The 20,698-nt window shown below is 35.3% G+C and overlaps 3 protein-coding genes and 1 long non-coding RNA gene across 4 annotated transcripts in view; 3 read left to right on the top strand and 1 right to left on the bottom strand.

The window, feature by feature from the left end:
- LOC130047810 (uncharacterized) lies at window positions 1–2,725 on the top strand. The gene is made up of 2 exons (XR_008796627.1): window positions 1–431; window positions 1,330–2,725. It is a non-coding gene; the product is annotated as an uncharacterized LOC130047810 (long non-coding RNA).
- Window positions 2,726–4,156: 1,431 nt separating this feature from the next.
- LOC125672671 (fibrinogen C domain-containing protein 1-like) lies at window positions 4,157–6,399 on the top strand. Its single transcript, XM_048908872.2, has 6 exons — window positions 4,157–4,282; window positions 4,606–4,788; window positions 5,070–5,206; window positions 5,555–5,651; window positions 5,832–5,996; window positions 6,110–6,399. The coding sequence occupies exons 2-6, from the start codon at window positions 4,674–4,676 to the stop codon at window positions 6,343–6,345; spliced, it is 750 nt and encodes a 249-aa protein (XP_048764829.2). The 5' UTR covers window positions 4,157–4,282; window positions 4,606–4,673; the 3' UTR covers window positions 6,346–6,399.
- LOC125654435 (uncharacterized) lies at window positions 4,946–9,689 on the bottom strand. The gene is made up of 3 exons (XM_048884393.2): window positions 9,376–9,689; window positions 7,955–8,020; window positions 4,946–7,667 (listed from the first exon to the last, which is right to left on the bottom strand). Exons 1-3 carry the CDS (start codon window positions 9,626–9,628, stop codon window positions 7,423–7,425), a joined length of 564 nt encoding a protein of 187 aa, XP_048740350.1. The 5' UTR covers window positions 9,629–9,689; the 3' UTR covers window positions 4,946–7,422.
- Window positions 9,690–12,352: 2,663 nt separating this feature from the next.
- The window catches only part of LOC130048591 (angiopoietin-1-like), a 29,437-nt gene continuing 21,091 nt past the window's right edge, over window positions 12,353–20,698 (top strand). The window contains exons 1-2 of the mRNA XM_056145561.1: window positions 12,353–12,379; window positions 20,117–20,213. Coding sequence (XP_056001536.1) covers window positions 12,353–12,379; window positions 20,117–20,213 — 124 coding nt within the window. The remainder of the gene's footprint in view (window positions 12,380–20,116; window positions 20,214–20,698) is intronic.

Genomic DNA, 20,698 nt, shown 5'->3' with positions numbered 1-20,698 from the left:
AAATAGCTAGAATGGCTTATTCAATGATCATAATAAGCATTTTTTACCAAATTTGGGAAATAGAAATAAGAAATATTTTGGAAATGATGTTCAAAACCGTGATTGTTCAACTTTACTTTTAAATTATTTTTACTTGAATTTTAAAATACTGAAATAAGAAAAATAAATATAGTATGTAGTTTATTTACATGGTGAAAGAAGTGAATCATTGGAACAATTTTGTTTCATATCATATTCCATAGTTTTGGGGTTTTTTGTTTTCTTTTTTTTTTTAGCATTAAAACGACCGAGTATCGAAAGCAATGGTAACGAAATAAGTTTACACCGCGTCTCGTCAAAACATGTTCAATTCGAATTTACTCGGAATTACACGTTGAACGAGCATTTGCTGTGAAACCTGATTAAAGGAAAATTACTGTAGACACCTAATAGTAAGTATCAAATGATCTTTTTGTTACATGTACATGTAGATTTCATAGCGTGAATAATAACAACACAACACCGATATAGGGGATCAGAGTCAGTATATTATTGATTTGAGAAATTATACTGTATAAATTTTACTGTATTTATCTTGATCAATAATTGTATATTCCTATACGTATAAATCATGTAAAGATACTGAGGTCTTTTAACCAACAATTTTAAATGTTTGTGCAATACATTATTGACTGACAGAACGTAATTCATGAGCTGTGATCTAAAAATCTTCCAGGCATTAATATAGATTTGAATAGAATTACATCTAGATACATATTTGAAATAGAATATATCCTAAGGCACTGTAGTTTTAAATTGTTTGGATTATATTGCATTTACATGTAATGTATACATGCTTGTAAATGCATCAGAATGAGAAATAATCTAAATTGGCCTATTTTCATAATGTTCCCAAAATAGAAGTATCATGTAGATCTATACAGGAAATAACATTTACAAATCATGTTTGTTGTTTGTTATTTGCCAGTTAAGTATCATAATGATAATACTAGTAGTTCATAATAAGTAATTATTCTGCTAAAATCAAATACCCTTTTTATTGTCAACAAATACATCACTGGTAGAAAGGTTATAAAGCTTTTATCTAGCACAAGTTTCCATATTGTACAGGTTTACATATGTCAGCAAGTCCTCGAAAGCAGCTTTAGGGGTTCCCAGGAGATTCTGATGCTCACTGTTAGACTTTCACTGTTGTCAAAATCCAACCTTATTTTCTCTTTTCTCAAAACTTCAGCTCTCAAAAACTTGTTTGGTTAATTATGTCACTCCTGTTTTGTTGAACATGGTGTTGTCAGCAATAGGTTCAAGTTCTTCTATGTCTTGTTGTAGGTGATTTGTACAGAAGCGAGCCCCGGCAGGAATGATGGCCTCTTTTGAAATGAAGATTTCATGCCTTACTACTACTGGGACTACAACTAACTTTGGACCTGGTCACTCGCAGATACAGCATGAAGTGTGCCCTCTTGATGTACATGGGGATGGGAGTGATACAGAAGGGGGACTAATTGGAAGAACTGCTGCTGCTGGTGGTGGTGCTGGACTGTCTTGAATCTGTTGCCTAACCGACTTGATATTCTTCTGTTTAATATGGGAGAAACACACACACTCTGGCATATATTGCACAGAAAATCATGATCAGATGGTGCCCTCCCTATCAGAGTGGTGATCACTGTCCTATATTTCTTTGAAATCCTGGATCTGTGTTTTGGTTTTACTCTCCATGGACAGTTGAAACAGAGAAAGAATTAGGGACCACTCCTTGGCATATCTGAAATATTTATGTCATATACATGTAATTAAAATATACAATTTGGGTAAATCTTATCTTCATCTTAAAACCCATTAGCCTAGGTTATTTTTCCTAAAATCTAATTATAAATCAATTAACCTGTTAATTAATGCTTGGTGAATCAATTAATAAATTGTATTCAAAAACTTGGAATTATTTTTTTTCCACTAATAAACTGAAAATGTGTATCTTCAAATGTTTTGTTGATTAATGTCAGTGTGAAATATAGAGGGGGTATGGGGTTTACAACAATGTATATTACATGGTTAATTTATTTCTATTATGTAGTCGATGTAAATTTCTGTGGAAACGAGGAAGTTATTTATATTCGGTCTTTCCTATCCCGGGGTAGGAAAGACCGAATATAAATAACCCCCTCGTTTCCACGAAAATTAAGTCCATGAGAGCCTGAAATCTCCCAACCTGGGTCTGTTTAATGGACCCTTCCAAAGTCCTTTTTTAAGGAAAAAGTAAACCATTTTCCTAATCCAAAAAGAAAACTGGTGCAAAAACCATGCACATCTCCATACATGAAAAAATATAAATAATAGAAAAATTATCAGTAGTATTGTAATACATTTTCGGGGGGTGGGGGTTTGCCGTTTCACCTTTATAGATTGGTTTTTTTTTCCTAACATTTAAAACATATCTTTTCAATATCAATTTTGCCTATAGCACAAAATAAAAATTCTAAAATCAATTAAAGCGTTTGATTTTCGTGTGTATATATAAAACAAAACGAAAGAAAAAAAACTAGGATCCTCCACTAGTAAACTATGTTTTTTATTTAGAGTTATTGCCCTTCAATCGAAAAAAAGTAAATATACTTAAGAGAATACTCTATATTTCAACACAAGTTATGTCAAATATTATTTAACAAGATATTTTTGATATGTATTTAAATTGACCTACTTCATTAAAAACAAACTTTCTGTGTGTTTTTGTAGGTTTCTTTCCACGTATATACAAGGGAATTTACGAATTTACGAACTTAAATAGTTGAAGTCGAAAACATAACGATAATTGTTTAATCTCCGTTCGATGTATGAATATTGTGTGTTCAAATTTTAAGTACAAATGAAAAAATAGATAGAGCTTACAGCTGTGTTTGACATTGCCGTAATATTCGGACATTTGTTAATGTAACACGTTGCTACAACTTTACAGTTACGATTGACAGACTTCATATTTTATAAGAAACTTTGAACTGTAGATCTAGCCTATAATAATTAAACGTACAAAATTTGTAAAAATTGTGAGAACCAATGGACAAATTCATACGATAGATCATACTGTCTGAATATATATCGCACATCTCCATGCGTAATACATGTGTAGATGCTGGGCCTGTGTAATTGAAATGTTTACTGGGGTATTCCTAGAAAGAATGTTCTATCGTTAAAATGATAATGTCCTACGGCACCGATTGTGGCGAGGGCCTGTCCCGAGACACAGTTAGATTATTCTAACTAGGGTATTCCGTATGGCTGTATAAGTTTGTACTGTATGTTTGATTCGAACATTCATTCTGTTTCGAACAATATCATTTTTAAAGTAACAAAAGGTAGGGAAATCGGTACTTTTAAAGCCATCGGAACGGACTTCGGAATCAAACATACACGATAGGTTTACACCCCCCCCCCCTGTACCTTTTTACCATAGGCCATGACTCTCATATTTACTCGTTTAGATATTGATTTTTTATTTTAAAAAATATATAACAACATAAAAACTCACCTCTTTGCTGTTTCTTTTTTAGTCGTATCAACTGCGTTAGATGTATGTATTGACTTCCTTGGAATCTGACGTTTCCAGACGACAATTTTGTTATTATTATTTCTTTTTCGACATGGCCGCATTGCTTACGAGTTAATTTTTTTTGATGGAAAGTGTTAATCTAACTTTGCATTTTAATTTTAGTTTACAAAATTGAGTCGTGAGTAATGCGGCCCATGTGAATTTATAGACTGAAGTTGGCAAATTTATGCGATTTTCCCGGAAAACGTGAAACTGCGGTAGGTTTGGGCATTTACTTCAGTGCTTTAAACATCCGGTGTGAGGAAACGATTGCGCAATACAACTTGGCTCATGTTATGGATAAAAAATATAATCTTTGATTTATTCTAAAGTGTTCTTTAATTTTTCCAAATGTGGTAGGCCAAAAATGGCATATTGTGGGTCATGTTCTTTAAACAAATGAATTTTTAGACACACCATTTAGTAAAGCACATCATCAAATAATACGCAATGGTTATAAAATTTCATAGATGAATTATTTGATTGAGTGTCAGTCCGCCGTCATGATATTCTAATAAATTCCACCCTTAGACGATGTAGCTATATCAATACAGCAATGCCATGAATCCTGGTTATCGCAGCCCGTTTATTTAACTGTTAGGTGACATGTAATTGTCGCTGTGAAATATTGAGGAGGAGCTTGTATTTATTCCTGTCACTTGGCGTATATTTAATACATTGATTCACACTAATATGGTAAGTGTAAAGAATGGCATACATGTAATTGATATTTCGTATGATACGATAATTCGAGTTGTTTAGAACTATATCTTACAGGCCTTGTTTTGTAGAAGTCATGACTAAGATTGTCGATTATTCCAATATGTCCTTACATGTTACACGTGTAGCTTGGTAATATCAAAGTGAAATATGCTGATTAGCCTAACTTGCTCAAGTAACAATTTATAAGTTTCTTCAAATCCTCTGTAAATTCTTATTTCAAAATGACCTCTAGTTTAATCGGTTCAGTAAGAGAACATTGATATATTTGTATATACCTTTCACGATGACATACATAGATAAAGCGATAAATCATTCAGTCCTGTGAAGAAAACAATTTTCAAAGACCTGTGTTTCGAATGGCAAAATGGTAACACCTATATTGAAGACATATGTGTGTTTGGTCATCTTTATTCCCTTCCATGTCGCAGGACTCCTCTTAGACACACGCCCAGTGACAACACGCCCAACATTTGCTCCAGGTACGTCCATGTAGATGTTTATTCAATACTGAAAACACACACACTATTGTTGTAGATGGGGTCGGGGTGATGAAGTTGTCCAAAAGCATGACAAGTAAATACATCCGTGACAAGTAAATGACTATATCACAAGTAAACGAATCTATGACAAGTAGAACACGTGAACAGTTTTTTTTATTGAAATTCATATATAAGAAATCAGTTGGATCTATCAACATCTAGAACAATGAAGATCTGATGTTGAGTACAGTAGTGCTTTCATTTAATTAATTCGCATTTAGTGTTTTCCATTCCCCGTGACTGCCAAGATTACCTGTGGGAAGGGTTCCGAGAGAATAAGCTGTACACAATATACCCACAAAAGAGCGGAAGACTGGACGTTTTCTGCGATCAAGTGACGGACGGAGGCGGATGGACAGTGAGTATTTGTACTCAATGTAACTAAGCACATTATGTGTCTACTTCTGAACCAACAAAAACATTAGTTAGATCGTACAACTGTACAAGTATTTTAGAAGATACATTTACCTTGAATTAAGACTTAATGAAATAGTTGAGCAAACCATGTCTGAAGTATTGTTTTGATTATGACTTTGATCTTCACCTTTGCTAATTATTGCAATGGCTGTCTACTAACTCTCAATGTTGCTACTGTATGCAAACTATATTGTGATGTACATTTTAGGTCGTCAAAGAATGCTTTCTTTTCTCCCGAACTCTCAATTTCATCACGGGTTAATTGACTAATTGTTTAATGTCAAAGTAGGTTATCCAGAGGAGAGGTGATGGTTCGGAGGATTTCTTCAGGAATTGGATTGACTATAAATACGGATTCGGAAACAAGTCCAACGAATTCTGGCTTGGTAAATAATTCTATAAAGCTACCAGATCATTAAATTACATGGATTCTATGGATGGAGGATGATAATAATTTTATATATAATTTCTGATGTAGGTACAGTAATGCGAAGTTTCTGAATTGTTTTCCATTGTTTTCTGTAATTTTCCAAAACAAAATTCGGTGTTACTGTTTGATGTTTCAGGAAATCATCGAATTTATGAAATCGTTAGCCAGGGATTTTATGAACTTCGCATAGACATGACTGACTTTGCTGGACAAAGTCGTTACGCTGTTTACAATCGTTTCTCTATTGGGGACGAGAGCAGTGGATACAAACTGACGATCGAGGATTATCAAGGAACAGCAGGTCTCATATTTCATAACTTTGACATTTCAAAGCTGACAATTTGCTGTTTCAAAAATAATTACATGTGTTTAATATTGAAACGCCTGTGTGCGCTAATTAACTTTCTATTTTAGGTGATTCGATGATACGACAAAATGGTGCGCAGTTCTACACCAAAGACCACGATTCAAATACTTGTGCGGCAAGATTTAAAGGTGGCTGGTGGTATGAAAACTGTCATGACTCTAATTTGAATGGAATGTACCTACGTGGGGCTCACTCGACATTTGCTGATGGGATTGAGTGGAGGACATGGCATGGATACAACTACTCACTAAAATTCGTCGAGATGAAAATCAGGAGATTGTAAAAAATGAGACGAGAAAAGCGTTCACTCCCTTATCAAATAAAATATTGAACTGCTTTTGATTTGCACCCTTATAATACCCATATCGTACATAGTATATTATATGAATACGAATAACAACTAGGAACTAGGATATTGAAGAAGATTAGCCTCACGGTGCTATTTCTTTATATGAATATCGCCTTATCTACAATAAATCTATTGTGATTTAGTGTGGTGTCATAAAGTCGAAGAGACATAAAGTTGCTTTTGCTGCAGATTCTTGGCTATGTTTTAAAGTGTTAAAGGTATATAAACTCCTATTATCTTTTATAAAACAATTCACATATATCTATTGATTTCATGTCTGATCTGGCCTTATGTATGCCTTTGCTTGTTGTTCCACACCACATGTATAATCATGAACCATTAGAGCTTCGTCCTAGACTGTGTTAATATTTGATATCAAAGGGATAGAAATAAATGGCGTCTTTCATAATAATTATTAAACCGTTATGTACATACTGAGTTTGAGGCTAGCTAGTTCTGTATTGTTTCACTCCCAAGCTGTTATTTACACACTTCATTTTACTATGGATTACTCTGTTAACTCGATCAAGATATAGGAATCACGGTCAACAAGGGGACACCTGATTTAACCTCTTGTATGCCCATGTGTCGGTGTTTGATCTACTCTTAACACTGTATTATTTGTGATGATAATGATAGTAATAACGTTATGTTAAATTCGCCTTATCATACGAATGTGAAAGTTCCCTACACTATACATATAATAAGTTTGTTTTGGTGATTAAATTATTTTACATTCGTCATCTGCAGTAATGAGACGAAAGTAGGTAGTATGATATCACAAAATATCACAAAAAACATCTACAAGATATAACCATAGTATATATTGGCTTCCCTTCTATGTATGGCGGGCATTTTAAACTTCCGCAGTGCCCGCGCACGCCATACATTAGGAAACCATTCACATCATTTGCGCCTGCATCCATCAATTCAACATTTTCATCAACACACACATATGTGGTAGCTTGAGGATTACCTACGAGATTAGCAGAAAGATAACCGTGGTATTGTTCAGTCCAACCAGAAACACATCGATTTCGTCCCGGGATCACTAGTTCCCTGTTTTGGCGAGCACACGGCACAAGGAACGTCTTGATCCAATGTCCCGGGACCCCAAAAATCATCCTGATACTCTGCGCCCCAAATCTCTGCCATGTTTTTGTTCGGTTGATAGGTACCCCAAAGGACTTCATGCACCATGCAGAGAGGATTAGCCCCGTTTCCTGTCTGAGAATAGGCGGATCCACCAATTTGACCTGACCAATGATAAAAGTACAATTCTATCGCGATTTAGATATATTCTCTTCTTGATGTATAGCTGGATCATAAAGCATTTTGCTCTCAAATAATGCGTTGGTATAAGAAAAAATACATGCTAGATAAATTGATGCGAATTTCGGTACAGGTAGTTCCTCTTATTTTTCACGGTTCCACCAGATCATGAAAGGAAGTGATTCTCCCAGGTGACGGAGGGTCAGAATGTTTTATTCTGATTGACTCTTCTCTTTGCAGTTCATTTCACATACTGCTGTTATCCACTCACCTGAATATACCAAGGTGGCATTGGCTTTGCACCCGTGGGTCCCCCATCTCACGTATGTCATTTGACCTAGAAAAACAGAGCGATTAATGAATTAGTTCTGTTGCATGTTAATATTTGTTTTTGTTTCTCTGTTGAATCATCACCGGCTGTAGGAGAAGTATTTCAAATTTAGACATATGCCTAGCGTTCAGGTCCGTATAAGTGAGAGTTATTTAATGTGGCTTACTGCACCTTGAAAGAGTTTCTCAAATCAGTATGAAATGATTTCATAATGAAACATACGATGATATGAAGGAACAGTGATCAATCTCACAACTTCGATAACAATACAAATACTAATAGGACAGACACGCACCCCTTGACATACCAGAGGTGGGTACATGTTCATGTGAGGAGTATACATTTTCTGCCTAATTTTAACGCCCGTCGTGGGTACTATATTTTGATCGTGTAAATGGAGTAATCCGTAATTTCATCAATGCGTTATGAACGATCTAACAATTGATTCAAAACACATCAGACAGTGTTTCACCCTGTGACAAGTTGTAATGATAAATTAGACTGATATAACGACTTTAGAATTTGTAAAATGATGATCTCAAACGTAATCTTAGAAATACATATCGGCACATAAAATTAGTTTGTATCAAACACATGACTTTCAAAAATAAATCGATACAAATAATTTCAAGAAAAAATTATATCCTAATCTAGTGTATCAAAAGAATAAATCACGATGTAATGAGTTATCTAAGAATACAAACTCTTGTCGCAAAATCAGGACTCCGTTTTTAAGGTAATATCCTACAGACCCACGGTTCTCCCTTGTAAATGCTGCCTGTTTCGAGAATTAGCAATCACTACCTATGTTAATAGGACGCGACCATGACAGAAGGGGGACTCGTCAAGGAACAGGAAAGGTGAAAATAACGGACAGTGATCACTCTCAACATGTTGCGATTATTTTATCCACCGTTGACACACAAAAATCCGTTCACAATGCATGTTAAAGTTATTTGGTCCGTTTCTTATTAATGATACAAGTTAAAACAAATGACATGGGACTAAATGATTTTAACTTGTATTGTCATTGGACTTCTTGAAAGAATTATTAAGTTGTTTCAAACATTTAACATTTAAATTTATTCCTGTCGTAAAATGTAAGCTTCAAATTTGAGGGATGGGGTGCATTTTTGTTCATTCTTTAATGGCGATGCTTTAAAATAACCATAGCCATATATTTGAAGTAATTGTAATGGGCCAGTTCTGTGTTGCATAAAATGAACCTGTTCCTGACCGTAAGTGAAAGGATATTAAATTTAGGGTAAATACTCCCATATGATCGAACAGTTCTCGTAAGTACTTCAAACTGATATTGTAGGAAGCTGCATGGGGACCACCCCCTATCTTAGATAGAATACCTTTGTTGGATTGAGAGAGCTGACTGATTGTTGTCTCCGCTAGGTGGAGTTTGCTGGTCAAGCTCTGTACTTGACTCTCCAGCTGTTGCAGTCTCCGATCATACAGGGAGGGGTCGTTTAATAACAGACGGTCACTGCGGTGCAACTCCTCATGGGAACAGTCATGGCTATCCTTTTGCTGGGAAACATTTTGCTCCGCTTTCAATACATGCACTATCAATATGGCAATACAACAAATTTGGAACGTCAGCATTCTACAGGTCTGTTTTTCTCTTATCTATCACACTTAGGCGTCGAGAGTATAGGAGCGTATTTGATCGTTGAACTAATGACTATATATATATATATATATATATATATATATATATATATATATATATATATATGTCTACGGTTTGTACACAGGTTGTTCCCGGAAACTACACGGAGAGTCACGATAAACACAGAAGAGAAAGATCGTCATAATATATGGACATCCGCGTACCTCCGTTAAACAACCGTGGATGAACTGGCAGAAATCGTGATCTTCCGTACGCTCCGTGAGAACACCGATAGCGACCGGGATTTTTTTCTGGGGACGTACGGATAGCTATAGTGCTTATCCGTAATGAAACTGGCGTTTTCCGTCGTCTGCATCGTAATAAGATCGTATTGTTACCGGTATTGCGACGTGACGGAATCCGAAGACGCTGAATGATCCCACGTGACTGGAATTGACGTCGAGCGGCTCCTGATCTGTGGATATGTGAAAGGGGATTAACTCTGTAATATTGTGTTCTTGCCCAATGAATACATTTCATCAAATGTAAACGAATCGTTTTCTTTATGTTACCTGCTCTGCGTATGATCAGGTTTTTTTTTAAATCGAGGCAGGCAAACAAGTTGATGTTATGAGGTTTCGACGACCTCGTTGAAAGTAAACATTTAGGAAATTTTATGGTCAGTCAGCATTTCGCAAATTCTATGGTCATTATAATGATCTAGTTTGCCAATGCAACATATGATTGGGTCAAATGCTGTCTGACGTGTTTCATACCGATTGTTAGATCGTTCTTGGTACACTGATTTTGACTATGGATAACTCCGTTTATCTGATCAAGATTTAGGGCTCATGGCGGGTGTGGCCGGTCGAAATTGGATGCTTACTCTTCCTAGGCACCTGATCCCACCTCTAGTACATCTAGGGGTCCGTGTTTGCCCAACTCTTTTTTTTGTATTCCTTGTGAGAGTTATGAGATTGATAACTGTTCGGTTTTTTGCACTTTCATGGTATGGACTACTTAACACACTGAATATCTGTATGTGGAACCATTCTAGTTTGAATTACTGCATGATGTACGGCATTTAAAGTGACTGATCAATGGAGGCAAAGTTCAATCATACAATACCGTAAACTTGATTATTAGCGGAGAATAATCGGCGCGAAAGTCGCTAACATATGATTACAGCTAAATAAGTACGTTTTTGGTATTCAATCAATCTTCGGAAAACTCATTATATAGCCATTTCCCCCGTAGATAGCACTGTATTGTGGCCTTTAACTTGGCATTTAGATTTATCAACGATGTGTTATCCATTAACAATATTCATTTCATAGATATGCTGATTCGATATATTCTAGAGAACTCGAAATAAAACACACCATAGAGTCTTACAAATCTTATTTTGAATATCGATGATATTGGCAAACTGCAACTTAACTTTTTGACAAACGGGATTATTTAAGGTTTTCTTTCGCCAACATCCCTGGAGTTATGCGATTGATCACTGTTCGTTATCTTCATCTTTCATATGGTGTTGATATCTCTCAACTGATATTATTGTTGTCCTTTTCATACTCCCTAGTGATTAATGGTCTTGGTGCATAACATCAGCACACATAAAATATACTAATTAGAAATTGTATTTCGTTTTTGCTAATACAGCCATATAATCGATAACTGATAATTCAATTTCAAAATCATAAAACATAATCAATATATGTTATAAAATGAATTCATAAATGACCGAAGAACATCACCAATCATCCTTAAACAGATGATTTTGCTACTGCCTAAAAAGTGAGTTTTGGGAACTTGTCATTCAATTTAAATCAATCGTCTACATTCGAAGATCGATGCAAATGCAAATATGTCGATGCACAGTTAACTCTCTTCAACGTACACGCATGTGTAGTTTCCTTGGACTGTGTATTCAAAGCAGTTGATATAATCCGTCAACATCAAACTAAATGCTTGCAATATTTGTAAAACTAGATCTAGTATATCTCTGCCATCTCACCCTTTTCGTCAGCAAAAGACGTATAGGCATGGTCCGTTTCGGAACTTCCATGATGTGACGATGACCTAATTCGTAGCTCTGTAAATGTAAGCGATCGGCTGTATATTTCTGAGTCGTAGTAGAATAGAAATAAAATTCTTGCTTTCGTGAATGATACAGGATAACATCCTTGGTCTCGCAATGTTGTTTGAAATATACATGCCTCGGTTTTTATATTTCAAACATTTCTCGACCTCAGAGGTTATCCTGCAACATACACGAAAACACGATCCTTATATCTGAAATATACCATGATATCTTCAACAACAGGAACCGCGATTGTTATCATTAAAGTGATGTATATGGATGTAATTGCATGACCTAAATATTGTTCTTTTTGTAATAATATGTAGAACAATTCAAGCCTCCGTTGTTATATATGCAATGATATTCAAAACCACAGGAGTGTCAATTGAAATATGTAGAATTATATCCAGAATTATACGGGTCTCTGTTGCTATCTTCTCAATGATATCCAGAAGACAACTCCCACAAACTTGCAATTTCTCATTAAAGTTTAAAATAAGTGATGATTTGAAAATGAAATATTTTTTCTCTTTCAGCTGTGGACTGTTTAGAGCTGTTTCAGAACGGACAGACACATTCCGGGGTATACACAATATATTCAGGTGGCATTCAATCTAATGTGTTCTGTAATATGGACATATCAGAAGGGGGATGGACGGTCAGTCAATGTACATGTGAATTCTCTTTCTGATCATTGGGACAATGCTAGAAACTGCACATGAGATAAAAACACAAAAAGATGCCTTTGAATCAACTCGAAAACGGTCACTTAAAACTAAATGGACATGTAAAGATCTGAATAGTAAAAGAGCAAAAACTGGAGCTTACTATACATTAAGGTTAATGATTCTTTTACATTATCACGATATGGGAATTGTTTGCGTCGGGAAGAAGTTTTTCTATAGTTTATTATGAAAAAGTTTAAACCTAAATAAGGTTTTCCGTAATAGTAATTTCGGAAAATGAAAAATTTGTATGTATTCCTAGCCAGAATACATCAAAGTAATTTCAACCAGAAATAGCGTAGATTTCTACAAAAAAAGGTGTAGACAACGAACAGTGATCAATCTGATATCTCCTGAAATTAAAACAAAATAGAGAATTGGACGGATATAGCAAAGGTAGGATCAGGTGCCTAGGAGCAGAAAGCATCCCCCGTCGATCGGTCACACCCGCCGTGAGCCCTATATCCCGATCAGGTAAACAGAATAATCCGTAGTCAAAATCAGAGTGGCAGAAATCGGTATGAAACATGTCGGACAACATTTGCCCCAATTATTGGTTTTATTGGCAAACTAAATCGTTATAATGATCATAGAATTTACGAAATGTTGCATTCAAATGAAATTGTTGAAACTCCTCTAATATCAACCTGTGTGTCAGTAGCCTGTGTTGATTAAAAAAAATGATCATATGCAGAAAAGATATTGTGTATCGATTCAGTTGAGAGATAAAAACACCATATGGAGTTGATATGGAATATCAAAGAATAGCGTAAAACTAGTAATCGGATAACAACATATAATAGATGCTGTAAACTAAGCTACATGTAGCCAAATATGAATAGTTGATACAAAAAGTATTTTTACTGCAACATTTGTAACACGATGGTACAGAATACAAGCATTAAAAAACATAACCTTGCAAGAAAACGAAATATCTTGTTATATGATTTTACTTTGTAAAATAAGGGTTAGTATTTGTCAAGTATAACCAATTTACGTTCCGACGTTACCAATTAGACTTTATTTTGATTTTGCTTGAGTCAGGCAAAACCCAACACCAACTGACTTGAACCTTAACATTTATTATGTAAATGAAATAGATACATGACGTCATAGTACAAAAGTTCGGGAAAGGTGACTTGGACAAAATATGGATGAGATTTTACATAATAAAAGATGAATTAAAAGGTTTAACAATCAGAATTTCTCAAATATGCATTGATTAAAGTTTGTTTAGTTTAGGAGAAAACAGTTTAATGAAATACGTTTTTTAGCAAATCTTATGGACGTTGATTCTGTTTTAAGTTTATAAAATGGAAATATGCTGTAGTTGCCTCTAGCACAGGTGTCAAAATGTTCACTGCATGGGGGTATTTCTTGTACTGGGATCGTTAATTTGTTGGCGGTGGACACGCCTCCTGGCTGTTAGTTGTGTTCCGGTTTGTCCAATATATTCCTCTCCATAGCTGTTGTAAATAATGCAGTATAGTAAGTGTTTCGTCTTTTGTATTATGCCGTCAGGTATCTATTCCCCCCTCGCAAAGACTATCATGACATCATGAGAACTTTGTATTCAATATTTGTATTCACCTGAATGTTAAAATCCAGAAACCAACCACATATTATACACAAAAACAGTTGTAGCAAATAGGAAAAGTTGATGCAAGGAAAAATACCTGTTGCTGTAATATTAGCGACATATCATTTACAGAATACAACCATTAGAAAAAGTAGCATCGTAAGAAAAAGGAATATCATAATACAATCGTATTGTCACATAAAGGTTATTATTTGTCAATAGTAACTACATGTAACTGAATACATCTATAAATGTATCAGATCACGATATTATGAAAGGATAAATTTACGTTATGTGAATTTGTAATTGCTCTCTCTCTCTCTCTCTCTCTCTCTCTCTCTCTCTCTCTCTGCGTGTGCATTTTTGCCATTACATACACTTATTCTGTCCTTACGTGTGGACATTAATTCCTAGATTTATCTTGTTCTAGTATTGAAAGCACTAACATTCTAAAGTTTAGCTGTTTCACAGTCAAACAAATGTTTCAGAAGCTAAATTACAATTTTTCCTCCTCTAGTGATCTAAGGGATCCGTATTTACTCGAATTTCAATTTTGTGTTTTTATGGTATTTATGCGAGGAAGCACTGTTGTTTAACTTCACTGTTGTATAATAAAGACTCGAGTTTAAGATGTAGAAGACAGTGATAACAGCATTCAGTGGAAAAAGAAAATATACGAATGATCCAAGTCTGCGAAAACATTTAGCAAGGGGATTTCCAAAACTATTAGAAGGATTTTCTAACTTTGATATCAAATCTAAAAAAGGTTAGTCTAAAATATCTAAATTATTTTGATATATGAAGCTTTCAAACAATTGTTATCTTGTTTACTGGTTTTCAACAATGCCATAGTCTGTTTAGTTCACCATGAAATCAAATTTGAATTCACAGGTCACTGCACATGTTTAAACTTTTTTAAAAACATCGTCATATTCCATTGAGATCAGCATAACATGAAGCTCCCTGTGGACGGTAATTATAAGCATTAAAAGCCCAGCAGGAGTAGCAACACATGAATATTCATGAATCAAGAGACTGCATGTAGTTTTATAAATACTGTTATTAATAATGAATATCAATTTCCTCTTGACTTCTGTTTGTTACAGAAACTATGACAAAGAGAATTTATATGTAGATGAATAAAATATGAGGGGAAATAACATCAGGGAGGTACATAGAGGCTTGCTTCATTAGTTTCATTTCCTGTGCTTAAAGCTAGTTTACATAAAGACTAATGTAGTACCAAGGGTTTCTGGTATAGGCAGAAAATCTCCCTCTCTTTCTCACAAAAGCTTTAATCCCGAATTATCGTCCAATTTCTATTGTACCAACTGCATTAAAATTGATAGAAAAACTACATATTTTGATCTATTTACACAATGTGGCCTCCGTGGCCGAGTGGTAGAGTATCGCGCTCAAAATCACACGGCCTCTCATCTCTGTCGGCGCGAGTTCGAATCCCGCTCGCATGTGCCGGTAAGTAAGAAAGTTTCCCAGGTTACTTTCGGAAGGTCGGTGGTCTCTTCCCAGGTACATTGTATCTGGGTTCTTTTCCACCAATAAAGACTGGGTGCCACCAGATAACTGAAAAATTGTTGAGTGTGGCGAAAAACACCAATCAATCAATCAATCAATCACTTACAAAACTGACTGATAGTTAGCTGGATGCAAATTGTTCATAGTGAATTGATCTAAGTTCATAGATTTCAGTATTGCTTTTGATTTGCACGTCACGTCTAACTGTGGCGCTGAAATCATGCTCTGGTGGTTATTTAAGGATTGTTTTTTTTTAGTTTGGCTCTAAGGAATTTAGCGGTGGTGCGATCACTAAGTGCACGGGTAACCCTGAACTAAATAAATAGATAAATAGATTATTATTATTATTATAGCATTTATATAGCGCTAAATATAATTAAAATTACTCTAAAGCGCTTTAACATTAAAATAATTATAAAAATATACAACAATCAACTGAAATAAAATTAAGATATTCGAATGGACATAGGTTCTTACAAAAATAATATAAATAATTTATCCTAAAGTATTAAATATAATGATATAATCCTTAATGTTTAAATGTGAATTTCTAATTTTATCACAGCAATTAGATATACATCCGTATTTTCAAGCTAGTAACGAAGTACTTAGCTACTGGGCTGTGGAGACCCTCGGGGACTAATAGTCCACCAGCAGAGGTCTCAACCCAGGGGTCATAATGTAGCCCTTATACGGTAACAAACACGTAGAATCTGGAAATTCCGATTTTTTTCCGAACACGTGCGAACAGTTGTCAGAACATGTTAAAATCTTACAACAGTACTATATACATTTGAGCCACCTATTCATTCAACACAGAAAATATGAGACAGTTGATGTAAACAGTGTATTATGACGTCATAAATGCGAATGGCCAGCCAATGACTCAACTTTATTACAAACAGGATGATATGAGCCTTTCCATTATCACTTTCCCATAATTATACAACAATATTCCATTATCACCTGTATACGTCCCTCAAGTGATTCGATATGCAAGAGCTTGCTGTGCGTATGATCAGGTTTTAAATCGAAGGAGGCTACTACCAAAGAAGTTGTTGCTAATGGGTTTCAGCAGTCTCATTTGAAATCAGCATTTCGCAAATTCTATGGTCGTTATTACGATTTAACCTACCAGGATAACCTGTCATAGGGTCAATTGCTGTCTGGTGTGTTTCATACATACTGTATTGTTAGGACGTTCTTTATACACTGAATTTGACTGCGGATTACTCAGCTGACCTGATCTGAATTTAGGGCTCACGGTGGGTGAGGCCGTTCTACCTGGGATGCTTACTCCTCCTAGGCACCTGATCGCACCTCTGGTGTGTCCAGGGGTCTGTATAAACCTCCTCTTGCAAAAATCATAAATATGAAAGGTGAAGATAATGAAAAGCGATCAATCTCATAACTCCAATAAGCAATAGAAAATAGATAGTTGGGCAAACACGGACCCCTGGACACATCAGAGGTGGGATCAGGTGCCTAGGAGGCGTTATCCGTAGTCAAAATGGGTGTGCCAAGAACTGTCTAACAATCGGTATGAAACACGTCAGACAACATTTGACCCAATGCTAGGTTGTATTGGCAAACTAGATCGTTATAACGATCATATAATTTGCGAAATGCTGACGTTTTCATTTAGATTTGCTCAAACAATATCTATCTCAAAATATTCACAAATAAAAATAAAGAATCTAAGCAATACAAAATAGATAGTTGGGCAGACACGGACACCTGGACACACCAGAGGCGGGATCAGGTGCCTAGGAGAAGTGAACATCCGCTGTCGACCTGTCAAACTCGCCGTGAGCCCTATATCCAGGTCAGGTAAACGGAGTTATCCGTAGTCAAAATCTGAGTATTTTAATTTTATTTTCAACCATGTAAATATTTAACGACAGGGAATGCCAACTCCTCCTGGACACCTGATCACACCTGTGGTATGTCTGGGGGTCCGTATAGGTATTTGCCCAACTATCTGTTTTGTATTGTTTATAGGAGTTATGAGATTGATCACTGTTCGTTATTGTCGCCTTTCATTTAAACAGCTTATATTACGAGGAAATAGAAAAATTGTTGATATGTTTTTCAGAAGGCGATAGGCTGACAACAAAAACAAAACAAATCAAAACATTAATTTCAAAGATTAACACTTAAATTCAAATGATAAAATTTTACAAAAATGATACATAATTTGTAGATCGTATTTTCCACGGTATCAACATGAAGGTCAACGAATATATAATAAGGTCAACTCTTTCTCATGCAACTTTAAATTCGGTTTGAGGGAACTATTTATCCATACACCTAGATGAACCAGAAAAGGAATAAACGATGGGAAAGAGAAGTATTAGAAGGAGGGTAGGGTGGATATAGGGGTGAGAGGAAGGAAAGAATGATGAAGAAAGGGCCGAGAAACAGGAAATGTACGAGGCAAGTGAGAGAAGGTGATGGGACGTGGGAATGAGGAAAGGATGGAGAGAAAGATGAGTCAAAAATAGGAAGAGGAGCAGGAGGAGGAGGGAAGGGGGAAAGAAAGGAAATAAAATCAAAGGGAGGGAAAACGAAAGGTGGAAGGGGAAAAAAGGTACATTCGTTTTTTTCCACTGGCTCCCACTTGTTTACGGTTTTTTAGAGTATGTCTCTGGTAGAACTCCAGCAATCACTATGGACATTCAAACATGCACATGTTCCGATGGTTAAATAGCAATTATTACCCTCCAAGGTTGGAGGTATTTAAATTGCATACGGTATCAATTGTCTAAGAGTACTTCCACTTTGAATAATGATATACATGTATGGAGTTGCAGCATATTGGAAAATACGAAGGTGATTGGAGCTTGGCTTGATACGGCATATCAAAATTGTCTGCCCAAAGGAAAGGAAAAGGTGAAAGAAAAGTGACAGGGAGAGTTGTTGCACAAGTTGTCTTTCATGCATGTTTTTCTTTGCAGTCTGATGTACGCTCTATAATTTCATAAATTTGATTTTTACCGTTAAGGATGCCGGTCATTTTTCTAGTAACCGGATGACGAATTTTTTCGTACTTCAGATCACTGGTGAGAGTAAGATTGAATTCTTGAAGCATTTTGATTACTTCATTGTCATAAATTTGATTTTTCAAAAGAATTCATCAAATAGTCGAATTACAAAACACATTACTTTTGTTCATATCTTCCATTTTGTTTACAGCTGAAACTCCAAGCCCGTCTTATAGTTCACAAGAAACATATACACGATCCGAAAGTGTGTGTAACATCTTTTCAAACGTTATGCGAATTGTTGTGGAGTAGATTTAAATATTTCTCTTCTAATGGCAATGAAATTACCCATAAAAACAAAGAGGTTCACTTCGTAAACATGTCTATTTTTAGAAATGCTTATTATCAGACAGTATCTGATCCAATGATAGGTTATCTTGGCAAACTAGATGAGTATAACGATAATAAAACTGGACTTCTGTAACATTAACATGTTTGACAGTAGCCTGCCTCGACTTAAAACTGATCATACACAGAACGAGCTCTTGCGTATCGAATCAATTGGTAGACATAAACACCATATGCAGGTGATAATAGAATATTGCTAGATAAATATGGAAAGCTAACGATAGAGAAGCTGAACTGATCCTGTTTATTATATTTTTATTTTTGAAAAGAATTCACCAAGGACTCAAATTATAAACTTTATTCATATCTTGCCTGCATTTTTACAGCTGAAAATCAAAACCCGCCTTATAGTTCACACGAAAGATATACCCGATAGGAGATTGCATTAACATCCCATCAATCTTCATGCGAATTGTGGTGGAGAAAATTTAAATGTTTCCGATCTAATTTACGCGTAAAAGCAAGGAGGATCACTTCATAGAAATGCTTATTTCTAGGTTTCAAAACCGTAAATGATAGTTTACATGCTTTATAGTGCGTATAATTTGTCATTCATCATATCAAATCATTAATTCCCCAATCTTACGTGCTATCTATGTAACTGTTGCTAGTACGTTAAACAAGTTGTCATTGGCACATACATTGTGACGTCATGTATTTGGCGTTTTTGTACTTCATCACTTCGAAAACTCTTGGCCAACTACTTATCAAAATGTATTTATGTTTTATATTTTGCAGTTGTGAATAATAAGGCAAACACATCTGTTACGCCATTTTACAGACTGTATATTGAGATATAACATCTCTCCCATATTTTATACAATAGTGTGTCTTAATGCGGATTGTATACACCAAAAGAAATCTAATTAGGACATAAAGAAATAAATAATAATAATAAAAGAAACCTTGACTTGTGTTGAGCTATCCTATGGATATAATGTTTAAGCTTCACTTTCAACAAGTCTTAAAACAGCCCCCAGACGTTTGAGCGGGATTTGTTCTTCTATCCAAACGTATTGCTATTAGAATTTGTCTCTGATATATTTTGATTTATTCTTAATCATTTTGATGGGTCTTTGGGATGTTTTATACATGTATGAATGACTATGTTCATGTGAATAAGTATGAATATGTTATATGAATAGCTATTTGAATTTTATTAGGTTATTCAGAATCGCTTTAATGGATCTCTGGATTTCAATAGAAACTGGACAGATTATAAAAATGGATTTGGATCGCCCATCGGAGAATACTGGATAGGTAAAGTTAACCTTTTTTGCATTTTGTTTTCAAATAATGCTAGTCACTTTCAATCGTGAACCGTTACTTTGAAAATCATTGGTTTTACAGATAAACTATTTAGCAACACGTCGAATAAAAAACAGAGTTCAATGTTTTTAGACAGATCCATTACTCGATCAATACCAGGAACTAACGTCTGAGTGCATGTTTATTAATTCCTTCCATGAAAGGTGAAGATAACGAACAGTAATCAATCTCATAACTCCCATACGCAATACAAGATAGTGAGTTAGGCAAACATGGACCCCTAGACACACCAGAGGTGAGATCAGTTGCCTAGTAGGAGTAATCATCCCCTGTCGATCGGTAACCCGCTGTGCGCCGTATATCTTGATCAGGTAAACAGAGTTATCCTCAGTAAAAAAATCAATGTGTCAAGTACGGCCTTACAATCCGTATAAAACATATCAGCATTTGACCCAATATCAAGTTGTATTGGCAAT

This window comes from Ostrea edulis, chromosome 7 (assembly GCF_947568905.1).
Source record: "Ostrea edulis chromosome 7, xbOstEdul1.1, whole genome shotgun sequence".
Taxonomy (NCBI): domain Eukaryota; kingdom Metazoa; phylum Mollusca; class Bivalvia; order Ostreida; family Ostreidae; genus Ostrea; species Ostrea edulis.
Note: the sequence above shows the minus strand (reverse complement) of the source record. Positions and strands in the feature narration are given on the sequence as shown.